At 45.6% G+C, this 13,517-nt stretch overlaps 1 protein-coding gene across 3 annotated transcripts in view; it reads right to left on the reverse strand.

Annotated features, from left to right (window-relative positions):
• CTNND2 (catenin delta 2) overlaps window positions 1-13,517 on the reverse strand; it is an 837,284-nt gene that overhangs the window by 371,955 nt on the left and 451,812 nt on the right. For all 3 annotated transcript variants that reach the window (XM_037063010.1, XM_037063012.1, XM_037063011.1), the window contains exon 7: window positions 10,712-11,285. In XM_037063010.1, coding sequence (XP_036918905.1) covers window positions 10,712-11,285 — 574 coding nt within the window. The remainder of the gene's footprint in view (window positions 1-10,711; window positions 11,286-13,517) is intronic.

Genomic DNA, 13,517 nt, shown 5'->3' on the forward strand with positions numbered 1-13,517 from the left:
GTTGGGTGGACACTCTGTAAAGTATATGATTGTCTGACCTGTACATCTGAAACGAATACAAAATTATATTGAATGTAAACTGTAATTGAAAAAGTAATTTAAATACTTAAAAACCTCATTGTTATTATGACAGAAATACTACTTAACTATAATCATGGGATGGATGTTAACATTTAAAGTGAGTAGCTGGCATGGAGGCCTGTTTGCCCAACTTAACTCACCTAACACGTATGACCTAAAATACATAGGCACTGACAAGGGACCCATGGACCTTTGTCCCAACACTCCACTGACCTGAAGTTTAGGGGCACAGAGCCCAGAGGTGTGAGAAACACACACCGTGGGCTCAGATATCAGCCAGTCTTTCTCCATTGGTAGGTGCTGAGGACCCAGCTCAGAAGCTACAGTCCAGGCAGCCAAGAAACACAGGGCTGCTCGGCCAAGAAACACAGGGCTGCACGTGTCTCTCTTCCCAGTCTGTCATTTCCTTCTCTGATGCAATATTATAGCTAAAGGCAGTTTTCTGTAGACTCCTATTTCTACCAGTCACCCGTCTGGCCTGCAGCACAAAAGAAAGGTGACAGATTCTCAGAGTTCACCACCAGAAAATCAATGGGTTGCACATTACCTGGCCTGTTTCTCAATGAGGTAAAAGGGAACAGCCTGTGAGTTGGTTCATTTATGGGGACCTGGAACTGGGTCCGTGTTAATTTGTTTCTCTTCACACTTGTCACACACCCTCATCTTGCCTCCAGTCTCTAATGTCTCGAATATTCTTTTATGTACACCTGGGATTCTAATCCCAACTGAAAAGAGCCATAAGGGCCTTCTAGAGAAGTTATTCTTTCAAAGAAAAATCTCAGTGTCCTTTATGATAAAAGAATGAATTTAAATCTCTGCTCAGAAAAACCATCACTGTCTCTGCAGTGCATCCTGAATGTGGTCACACCTCTTCAGAGTCCGTTCAGGACAGCATCCCTCAGACCACATGCAGCCTCATCTCATGTACGTTCCCACGTCCCCAGGACTCATAGCAGCAAAGGACGCTTATCATCACTAACATGGAATCTGTTCCTCCTGACCTATACTCTTCTCTTCTTTGCACCTGCCACATTTGCACTTAGTTCAAACCAATCGCAAATGCTGCCCCTGTTAAGAAGCCTTCCCTCAGCCTCCTACCTAGATGTGCCTCCCCCGGCCCTTGGTCCCCTCTCATAGCTCATATCCTAACTACATGGTATTATAGCTACTTATGAACTATTGTCTCTCCTATCCTCCTTCTAATCCAGCAAGATCTCTGGAGTCCCGGCTTCCATCTTCTCTGAATTCCCAACAGAGCCTGGCTGATATGAGTCTCCATAGTAACAATAGTTACAGTTTACTGCGCCCTCTTAATGTGTGGGCACAATAATAAAAATGGGTAGGCACAAGCTCAGTCTCATATGACCTTTGTGATGACTCTGTATAACTGTTGTCCCCACTAGAAGATACACAGACAACCTCAGAGAAGCCCCATTTTGTTCCCCAGGGAGGCCAAGAATGATCAGCTTAGGGCCTTGCACTGGCTCTTCCCTCTGCCTGGGACATTCTTCCCCAGATATACACAAGGCTCTCTCCCTCCTTAACTATTCTCACTCATTCTATTACTTGTTTCATCCTTAGACACTAAAATTACCCAGACCCTTTGGGACTCACACCTACTTTCATGACTGGACTTTTCGTACTGGGTCCCACCTTTCCCGGCTGGTTAGCCCACTGCCCAGCTCTCTCCCTACCACCCCCTCCCGCCTGCCCCTGGGACTGCTCCTCGTTGCCCTGGAATTTCGTTCTAGCCCTGTCCATTGCTTCCTGGGCATCATGTTTCTTTTATTTTATGTCCTTATTTAGCTGAATACATCCCCAAGCGCTGTAACTTTGCAGGAAAGAGTGCACAGGAGGTAGATTTTTATGAGTATTTGGAAGTTTGAAAATATGTGGTCCTCCCTTTATGATGATGGATAATTTGGCTACAGATAGATTTTAGGGTGAACAATATTTCACCCCAGAACTCTGAGAGCATCACTGGGTCGTTTTTTATCATCCAATATCACAACTGCAGGTCAGGTGGCATCTGCTCTCTCTCTCCCCGGGGGCATTAGGTTCTTTCTATGTTGGCACTTTAAAATTTCATGACGTATAATACGAATTACTGTGGACGCCAAGCATAGGGTATTTCCTATGAAGGCGCAGGTCTCCCAGCTCTGAGGAATTTTTCTGTATTACTTCACCGATGACTTTCTTCTCTCCAATCTCTTTCCTAGACTCTAGTAATAGTTAGATGCACTGGATGTGTCCTTCAGGGCTCTTACTGCATTGTTTTGAGGTTTTCTGTCTCCACCCGCCCCCTTGCTTTGTTCTCCTTTCCCAGTAATTTCCTTGACTATTATCCAGTCATCCTATCAAATCTTTATTTTGGGTAGTTATAATTTTGTGGCCTAGAAACAAAGAAGCTTTTCTTGTTCTTTGATCCTTTCGTATATCATATAGTTTTTATTTAATACACATAAGATCTTAAATCTTTTTAGAACTTAACCTGAAGTTATTGCTTGTTTCATCTCTTTTCTCCTGTAAATTATCTGTTTCTGCTGAGAGACAGTTCACTCTCTTTTTTTATGCTTCTAATTCTCCCCAGTTCCTCAGTAATCCTTGTTAATTTATCACCTTGAGAAAGAAAATCCCAGCAGCAATTTCTTCTACTACCATCTACACAGAAGTGTTTCCCACCATGTGTCCCTGAGGAAGAGGGGAGAGTGAAGCATCCAGGGGAGGGTGGATGGGGCATCCAGGCTGGTACTTTCCTTCAGGGAGACAAGCCCAGAGGCTGAGCCCCTGCCAGCTCCCTGCCCCACAGGCCTGTGTGAACTAAACTGTGTCTAGGCCATAGGCAGTCATAACCCAAACCCAATTTCTCAGCTGGTTCAGTTTCTTCAGCTCATATTCTTGACCTTGGAGTAGGCACTGGCTATGTGGTAACATGGTGGTAGGAGAGGGGATGTGAGTGGGAGGAGGCAGCCAACTTAGAAATGCCTCAAGCCCTGACTTTCAATGGATCCCTTCATCATTAGGCCTCTCTCTCCCCAGCTCCTCAGTTCAACTCTGACCCTTGAGCCTGCCCAAGAATTCACTGAAGACCTCCGCAGTGCTGGCAGAGCAGATTCCTGGGAGAAACTTCTGCATTTCAGTTGCTTATCGTTCCTATCTACTTTACTTTCTAGAAAATTCCTAAAAAGGCTTACTTGTTGGTGACACCCACCCATTGGCCTCTAGCCTCTGTGTCCTGCTCTCTTTTGTGACGCCATTTGCTGTTGTAGTTCTGTATGTGATTTTTCAAGGGGTCTGAGACATAGGGGCAGCAAATGAGTGGTCAGAGTATGCCATCTTTAAACTCTTGCTCAGAATAGAGTTTCATATTTTAAATGTACATTTCCTAGTTAAGCATGATCAAAATCATGTAAGTATCAATAACATTACAAAAGCTTTGACAGAATTCTACATAAAGATGCCACTTTCCTACTAAAACAAAACAAAAACCTGTTCATTCCATTTTAATTAGCAAGGTTGCCATGTCGTAGGTAGGAAAGGGACTAATTTTTGTGAATCACCGAAAAAAGAAAGACATTAGGAAGGCCTTCGGGGCCACCTAGCATCCTAGATACTGAGTTTCAGAACCAGCCACCAGCTTACAGTAATGGGATGTTGAAACAGCCTCTCACTGAGACAATGTGACCCAGACACAACTGGAGAGAAATCAGATACCAATATAAGCGTGATGAGATACTGCATACAGCGATGTTACAAAGGAACGCCCGATGGCCATTTCTGGGACTTCTGGGTCTCTAAGCAGATGGAGGCTGTCATACAGGGGTCAGAAAATGGACAGGAGGTATGCTGATGAGATTTTGGCATCCACCCTCTCAGAGGCAAAGCCTGGAGACCAGGGGTGTCCATGGGGCCACTCGGATGAGGGTTTTCTCTATGAAATGGGGTCCCAGAATCCCAGGGGGTATATGGCTAAAAGAATAGTCACTTAAAAAAAAATCTTCACCTGAGGGTATGTTTTAATGATTTTAGAGAGAGAGGGAGGGAGAAAGAGAGAGAGGAAAGCATCGATCAGTTGCCTCCCATACACACCCCAACCAGAGAACTGAACCCCAAACCTGGTGTGAACCTGACTGGGGATCAAACCTGCAACCTTTAGGTGTATGGGCCAATGCTCCAACCAACGTGCCAGCCGGCCAGGGCAGAACAGTCACGTTGATGGTGAAAGCAGGACATGGTCAGCGTGTGGGAATCAACTTGCAAGCTTGCTGATCTAGAAATTGGCCTGGACTGGAACCAGAGAGAGAGCTCATCCGAGGAGGGCGCTGGGGCTGAGGGGCCCACCCAGAGTGGAATGCAATAGAGCTTCTGTGATCGAGGGAGGAGGGTCTAGCTTCAAAAAACCCGGGGAATTCAGTGGAGAGTGAACTTTAACAATGTTTGAAATTGAAGTGTTGGTTGATTTCACAGGCTGATCATATTCTAATTAGTAAACCTAAACTAGGAATTATTTTCTTTTTTTTTTTTACTTATGGGTGAACAGGAGGTTCACAAGAACTGATCAAGTATTTTTGCTCTGCAGGCAAAGCTCACCTTCAGGAAATGCAGTTTAAAGAAGCAGGCGGTCAGGTATCCTGTTGCATTTTGACTATATCTCAAGTGTGGGGTATTAACCAAACCAGCTCATTATCTGAGGAGGCTTCATGTTTCCTTTGAGAACCTGACAGCAGGGATCAGAAAGCTTTTATCTAGGATTAGGCTCTTTTTTCCCCCTTTCTTATAGCAGGTGTACCTGGAAGCATTAGCAGGTCAGGGAATGGATTGGAAATCTCCAAATATGTGAAATGTGAGGTTTATAGTATGCAGTCCACTCAAAATACTGGGTTTTACGTCCATCTGGCAGGGGGACAAGGTGGACACGCCTTGACTAAATTCTTCTCCACGTTAGACATTTTTTTTTTTTTTGCTGCAATTGTTGGTTAAGGATCTACATTTAATCCACCTCACTTTTGCTTAAAATATGCTTGTGATGTTTGACTTAACTTGAATACATATTTACAACTCAGATTTCTATTATTTAATGGGATTAATTCTGCTCAAAAACAGAAAATGGATCATCTTATTTTCCTTACAAAAATGAACAATAATTCGTACTGTAAAGTCATTCAATAGAATGTTCACAAGTTTTTGAGACATTCTTGCTTTCTTTAAAATCTCCACTCATTTACAAAAGTTGAAAACTTATGTTTCCTTTTTATATTCTTGGCGTTTTTCTTCAATAACATAAAATATGCTACCTGTACCCACATATTGTATATATTTAAGAGTTCAGAGAAACTGAACACAAAGTTGTCTGCATTCAAATCACATCTCTTTCATTCTGGCCATGTGACTTTGGGCAACAAAATTACCACTGACAAGCTTCAATTTCTGAATCTATAGCATGGTTGTGAAAATTGTACCTAACACACTACGTTGCTGGAGAGGAAGAGATATAGTTTGCCAAGTGTCAGGCAGAATGCCTGGCATTTGCAAATGCTTTATACCACAGTATGTTATTTTTAAACCTAATCTTATTCATCATGAATAAAATGAACACATTTAACTTTTAAATTATAAAAAATAAAATTAAGCAACCTATCTTTCAGGAGAAAAATGTCAAAACTACTTAGATCATTTATTTAGCCTTCTTCCTGTACTACTTACGAGTGATCATTTTTGAATTGTCTCATTTCAAAATAAGTGGGTGAAAGTTTTAATAACTAGGTCTGGGAGAAGGCAAGGACTTTTCCAGTGGCTTCCTAGGTGTTTCTCTGCCTACTCTTTTTATTGACAGTCCCTTCTCCACACAGCCCCCCAGAATCAAGTTTCTAGCATGCCGACATGACCAGGTGAGCCTTCGGCTGGAATGATGAAAGCACAAGCTCTTTGTCACCCACCTCCTCCCTCATCTCCACCCCCACCCCATCACTCATTTCTGCCTCAAGAAAGCCTGATATGCTGGTCATCTGTACCCCTGCCCACACCCCATCTCACCACACCCCCGCTCTCCTCTTTGACTTAGTTCCAGCTCCCATTTCTTACTAGTTCCATCTGTACTGCTTAGCTCTGCTGGAGCGCCTGCAGCTAGGAAGCATTCACAGCACACAGCTGATCCCCACGGTTACATGCCCCTTGGGTAGCTCCCATAGTACCAACTTGTCTCACCCGGGCACCGGGCTGTACGTTGTTCATGCTCCTATCTGTCCCCAGTGAGGTCTTTTGAGGGCAAGGATCACCCCTCACTCCTCTTTGTATGCCCAACACAGGAACTGACATGGTTTGGGACTCAAAGGACATATTTTGTGTCTAAAGTCAAAACAAATGACTTCCTCACACATCCAAGTTGGTGTGATAGGTATTATTTAGGAATATGAGTGAACTTTTACTGAGCCAGCCAATGTACTAGTATTTTATATACATTTCCTTATTTATATCTGAAATTATGAGAGTAGATAAGTGTTATTGTGAAAACCTACATGAGGAAACCACTTCAAGCGGACAAGTCAGGGACCTCCAACAAGGAGAGCCGGGGTTCCACTCGGGCACCGGGCTCCAGTGAGCGGAGACACAATTAAAAAAAGAAAGATAATATTCTAAGAAATCTTTGGACTCTGATGACTTAGCATCTAAGAAATCATACCGTTCTAGGTATCACTCGAGGTGTGGGTTTTCCCAGAGAGGTGGGACACTCGGATCTCTGGCCACCTTTAGACTTGCTCCTCACCAAGTGCCTGCTCAGCTGATGACCTGATGGCCTCATACAGGACTTTTAAAAGTTTGGAAATACTTGTAGCTACACAACAACCACTTCTTGAAAATGTGCATGTTCACGGTCTGTAGCTTTTCTCTCATTCTCTCTTGGATCCTCCCTTCCAGCAAGGTTTTACCACTACCCTCCGCTGAAACTGTTTCGATGCCGCCAGTGACTGCTCTGCACGAAAGCAATGCCATCAAACAGTCTTCCTTTGTTTTGACTTTTTAATCGCTCTGGACACCGTTCATCGATCTACCTTAACGTAAGCTGTCCTCTCGGCTTCTCAGAAATGACACTGACCTATGCTTCTGGCTTATCTGTTTTTCGGGCTGGTGCCTTCTCAACTCCCAGACGTCCACATTTGTAGGAAGCAGCAGAGCTCGCCAGGAGAGGATCTCTTAATACTTACTTCCTAGGTAATTTCTCCTAGACTCGTGCCCTTGCATACCTTCTACCTGGTGATGACTTCCTAGTTTTTATCTCCAGCCTGAGGTTCTACCCTGAACTGACTTACATATCTAGCTGTGCATTTCACATATACACTTTGATGTGACAGATATCACATGTCCAAAACCAAGATCTTAGTATTAATCATTGTCCCCAAACGCAACCAGATCCCTTTCCAGCACACCCCATATCATCCGTCAGTGATGACTCCATTCTTCTGGCTGTGGGTCGGTGACATCCTTGAGTTCTCTTTGTTTTATCATTATCGCCTAGTCTATGACAAAATCCAGTCAGCTCTACCATATATACACATCCAGAATTATACTACTTTTCATAATGTACCAGGCCACCATCCTGGCCCATGCCAGAAATCATCTCTAGCTTAGATTACCGCAATAACCTTCCAACCCATGTCAGTTATGTTTTCGCCCTTGACCCCCGACAGTGTTTCTCCACACAGCACCCAGGCCAAGGCTGTTAGAAGTTAAGTCAGATTGCATCACTCCTGTGCTGAAATCTTCAATGGCTCCCACAGATTTGGCACAGCCAGTGTCCCCAAGTCCTCATCAAGACTTACAGGACCCTCCCTCACTGGTCACTTCACTGACCTCATGTCATTTCTTTTTCCTCTTTCTCTCTCTCTGATTCACCCACAATGGCGTCCTTGCAGTTCTGTGAACATATCAAATACATCCTTACTTCCCAGCCTTGCACTTGGGGTTCCTTCTTTTCAGAACACCTTTCCCTAGATGTCCACGCGGCCAGCTTCCTGATTCCCTGACTCCAAAGTGACCTGTCAGTTAGAGTTTTCCCTGGCCACTCTATCAAAAGTGTTTACCCTGATGATTTTCTGTCTTCTCCATTTGAAACAAGGCCAGAGATACTGGTTGATGTGGATTGTTCCTGTATCCCTAAGTTTTAAATCAGTGCCAGTGAATCAGAGGTGCTTAATCAGCAACTAAAATGAACTAATTCATTTAAAAGTGAAAGTCACTACCTGTCCCCTATTGACACGCCCTAGTTGTCAGTGACAAATCTCCAAAACCACAACCTTGAAAATCCAAAAGCTGTTTTTCAGTCCTGACTTAATCTGTATTTTCAATTAGTAAACCAGATGGCTCCAAAGTTGATGGCTCCTGGAATGGTAACAGGCACCCAGATCTAGGTGGAAAGGCCAGGAGCCCCAATATTTTTGACCTCCCACAGACACTAGCGTCTGTGCCCGCACCCTTCCTGGGCCACAGTTTTTTCATTTCTGAATGGGGCATACGAAGCATTTATATGGAGTTATAACATAAAGGGTGGGGGGACAAGTAGATTTGCAGTTGCTCATATGGGAAATAATACAATCATTAATAATAATACAAGAATAAACTGTTTCACGTCCTCACAACTGCAAACACACCTTTGCCCTACCCTGGATTTTAGACTCAAAAGCTTCCAGCAGCAATCTGCGTGAAAAGAATCTTAAATGAATATTTAAAAGCATGAATTTTAAACTAATTCAAATATTAAAAGTGTTCATTGTCACTCTAAAATTAAAAATTTTATTCAATGGCAAGTTGATTTTTTTCACCAGGTGGCAAAAAAAACCCCCGAAATATGGTCAGAGGATTTGAAGAACAGATGGAAACAGGGATCAAAGTGAAGGCAGAAGGGATTGCACTGACCAACTGTGGTTCTCTTTCTGGCCAAAGCCGTCCACACCCCCCTCCCCCAACACGCATACACACACACATCACATCAAACCCTCAGAAACACCCACTTCAGATACTAGAGTGCAACCAGTTTCCACAACATATCTACTTTCATGACCTCTTCCTAATAAATTCAGTGGTATAAGGAGCTGTGGGATTCTGTCTCAGCTCCACTGGCACACCCCAACCTCTCTCTCCCAGACTCACACTACCGATTTTCACTAAAATGAAGCAGTGGGACATGCACACGTTTAGCAGTGGAACAAAGAGCTGAAAGCTAAAATTCCTGGTTCTGTCCCCAGGTCTGTGTAGGTGACAAAATGACATTGGCAAGTCCCCTGGACTCTCTGGGTTCAGTTTCCTCTTTTCTGGAGTGGCTGGGAAAAGTGTCATGGTGCTCTACTCTCCCACAAGCTCCCCCAGTTCCCTATTCTTTGACATGATCTAGTAATTTATAAACTCATCAAACAAAGTTTCCATACATGTTTCCCCGCCCTCTCTTTCAACCAGAATGCCTCCCAGTCCCTTCCTTAAGATACTTTGGAACCAGGTTGGCATGGATAATGATCTGCCTCCAAAATTCTCCTAAAGAGAGAGAAGGAGTAAATGAGAGAGAACACCACGTTCATTTCAGTAAACACACCTAGCGTAACTTGGGGGCTACAGAGTTCCAGCCTGCACCCTGCTGTGTGGGGCCGGTTCCCTCCAGCAAATACTGCGCTGAATGAAAGACGCCCTTGAACCCCCCACCTCGAGTGTGCAGCAAGTTCCTTTTTTATCCTACTTGTCTTCACAGTCATCTGTTTATGTCAAGAAAGTAGACCTATGAGCATGGCATCTGCTACTAGAGTGTCACAATTATCTAATACTTTCATAAGAAGACAAACGTTGCCAATAAATCCCGGATAGTTTTCAGGTGTTTTAGGAGACAGCACATTAGTCTTTCAATCATTGTGTCATGTTTAGTGAACATACAGCACCACCAACAGAGTCACCAGCAGACTTCTTCCCCCAGTCCCAGCCCAGCCCAGTCCCTCTGTAATAAGCAGGTAACAGATCCAAGGGACTTCATTCTTGTTACTTTCCCCTCATTGTTCGAATCTAGGTAAAGTCAGTGACAGGTGTGAGGAGTCCTTTACTTTGCTCATTAACTAAATTTAGAGAAGACACAATAAATTCCAGCCATAACAAAGTAGTAAAATTTCAAGGCAATTCATTATTGGTTACTTTTTCCACTACTATTGAAAGCTACATAAATTGAATGTCTGCTTTGGGGAAAATCCATTACTTTCTTCTACAACTGAGTGTGGTTAACTATAGGTAATCACAACTATAGTGAGTTTTACTTGCTTTGGTCTTTTTTTCTGGACACAATCAACAGGTCTATGTGATTCTTTATTAAATTTGATTTAATTTTACTAATGTCAGTCTTCTGATGGGGGAGGAATTAGAGTTTGAGGGACTGCATTACTTTTAAGAAAGAAGTGTTACATTTTAGTTTGGACACTAACATAGCCTAGGGACAGCCTGGCTCTCTCCATGTCCTGCACATGCTGGCCCCTGGCCCCCAGACAAGCCCAGCCTGAGTTTTGCTCAAGCCCAGCTGTTGCCTCCGTCCTGCAACCAGCCCCCCACAATGTGCCCAGGTGCCCCCCGAGGTGGCGCCAAGAAAGCTGGGCAGCGAGCCGTTTACCTGCCAGGCTGCCCGGCCTCTGGAGGGTGGCGGTTGCATACAACTCCTGCGAGTGCTTGCTGTACTGCTCGGACGCGTGGACCAGGCGCTTGGTGGGCGACAGGGTGGCGTAAGTGCCGATGGTGGAGCTCAGCTGGTGGATGGGCGAGGAGGAGATGGTGGACTGCACGGTGGGGGGCGAGGTCACGCGGATCGGGGACAGGCCGGCCGAGGACACAACGATGTTGATGGGCGAGCTGGTGCTGTAGGACTTGGCCAGGCGGCTGGGAGATTGCTTGGGCGAGGAGCCGCGCGGCGCGGCGTAGGCGGCGCCCTCGGGGGCCGAGCCTCCGCGCTGCAGCTTGGTGGGCGAGCCGCCCTGCGAGGCGGCCAGCGGGGAGCCCCCGCGCGGCGGCGCGGGCAGCGTGGAGCTTGAGTAGTAGAGCGCCGCGGCAGCGGCGGCGGCAGCGGCGGGCGGTGCGTCCGGCAGGTGGAAGGCGCTGCCCAGGCTGGGCGCGAACGGCTCCCGCGGCGGCGGTGGCGGCGGCGGCGCTGGCTCGGGCCCTGGCAGGTGCCCCGCGCGGCTTGTGGTGCCCTGTGCGCGGGAGAGCAGAGAACACGCGCGTTTAGCCGGGGAAGCACAGCGCCCCGCCCGCCCAGCTCGGCCCCCGCCCGGCGAGGGAGGGAAACTGGGCGCTCCGCCGCCTGAGCGCGCAACGGCGCGTAGGATCCAGACGGAGATGCCCCTCCAGCTTCTCAGGCAGGTGTTTCTCGGGGAATAAAAAAACCAACTAGCAGAGGCCGCCTGACAGTGGGATGGGCATCACGTCTGGAAAATGGGACAGTATTCTGCTTACATAGCTAAGATGTTTCTGGAATAGCAGAGGCATCCCATTAGTCGCAGAAAGATTTTAAAAGGCCACCTGGCAGGGCCACCTCGATCTACCTGATAGCAATCCCGATCTGCTGGTTTTAATAAGTAATCCAGATATTAAATCTTTCCCCTCCGTCCCCACAGTCATGTCGCTGGATACAGTTTCTGCCTCCAAAATTGGCCAAGCTGCATGCTTTACTGAAGAATATCAAGAATTAACATACTTCCTAGAGTTTATTCCATGCTATTGTCCTGTTGATTCTGCTTTTTGGAGCAAAAAAAGTGAAAAGGAGGGGAAAATACCGCCTTGGAATAAATATATGTGGTCTTTCAGTGTTACTCTTTTAAAAAGAATTTCTAGAGGGAATCAGAGCAGTTGTAAGTGAAAAGACTGAGAAAGCCTTCCTCTTCTAGATTTTAATGCTGGGCTCCAAATCTTCCAGCATCTCTTTCTTTAGCTGGCTTTTAAGAGCCCCCTGCAGCTGTGTCTCCCAATTGAAAGCCAGTTGCCTCTCATTTATTTACAAGAACACAGAAGACAACAAGGGCTGGGGCGGAGGCAGTTGGAGGGGAAGCACTGTCCTTGAATCTTATCCAGAGACAAATTTGCATTCCAGTGAAAACACTACATTGTCAACCACTTCTGGGAAGGAGATCTGGGATCTCCCAGGCTTTCCCAGAGGAGCAGAAAGATTTTTGAGAGCAGGCTGGCATGAAAAGGGGTAGGACTGGACTCAGAAACAGAGAAGCAGGGAAGGAAGGTTTGGAGATTAGGGATGGGAATTGGGTGGGGAGGAGGAAGCTGATGAGATGAAGGGAAGGGGGAGAGAGACTGAACAGATGCTATCCATTAAAAGTTTCAATTATGCTTCTCCACCCATTTTAGAATGGCAATTGGCAAATAACAGACTGGGCACTTTCATCCGCACACCCACAGCATTCCAAATTTTATCTGGGATGTCAGGTTCATGTGAAAATCTGCGGGAGTTAATTGAGCAGCATCACAATCCTCTGCTCAGAGCAGCCTGGAAAGACAGGGGCTCAAACTGTTGAAAGACATTCTCCATGTGAGGGGTGTCTGTATATTTATTTATATGCAATGCGCCTATTTTATACATTTGCCTGCATGTGTGTAAGTATCTCTCCCTCTTCCCCTTTCTCTCTCTCCACCACCCCCGCCGAAGGTTCTCTCCTTGACCAAACTCTGGTCAGGCCCCTCTGAACTGTGTTGAACTAGGTCTTGATTTTTAGACTTCTGTGTTTATCTCTGCATTGTACAGTTTTAGCAAGACTCCTACTAAGTGCATTCAGCCAGATACCCCACCCTTCATGTCTAATTGCCCTCTGTATCTGACAGAGTTCCTCATCTGCCACCATGTCCCCCTCTCCCTGAGGTCTCATCACCAGGTCTGCCTTCAGCAAGAGTTCCGAGAGGTCACTGTACCGGGACCCCTTCCTCCTGATGTCCCCTGTTAGTAATGTTTTGCCCACTGGCTGCATCCTGGCCCTCAGCTATAAATTCCCACTTTTGGTTGTTGTATTTGGAATTGAACCCATTCTATACTGAGGTCTCTTTTCCTCCTATTGCAATAGTTTATTTCTGAATAAAATCTATATTGACCGGTTCACTGCTCAGTTCTAGTTCTCCTCTAACACCGAAGAGCAGTTATTTTGAGTTTAATATTAGGAGGGAAAGTAAATGTAAGCTCCATGATTTATTCACTGATGTGCCTCCAGAAACTAAAGCAAAACCTGATTCATAGCAGGGATGCCATGGATGTTTATAGAATGAATGAAAAGAATTGTTAATAAAGCTGGTCCCAAGGCTTTGGCAATGAGGGGGTGTGTGTGTGTGTGTGCGCGCGCGTGTGCGCGCGCGTGCACGCATGCTCAGAGAATGGTGGAGAAAATGTGCAGAACCGCTAAGCTTACCCTGAACTCCAGAGACATATC

This window comes from Sturnira hondurensis, unplaced genomic scaffold (genome assembly GCF_014824575.4).
Source record: "Sturnira hondurensis isolate 20B ecotype Veracruz unplaced genomic scaffold, ASM1482457v3 Scaffold0014384, whole genome shotgun sequence".
NCBI lineage: Eukaryota > Metazoa > Chordata > Mammalia > Chiroptera > Phyllostomidae > Sturnira > Sturnira hondurensis.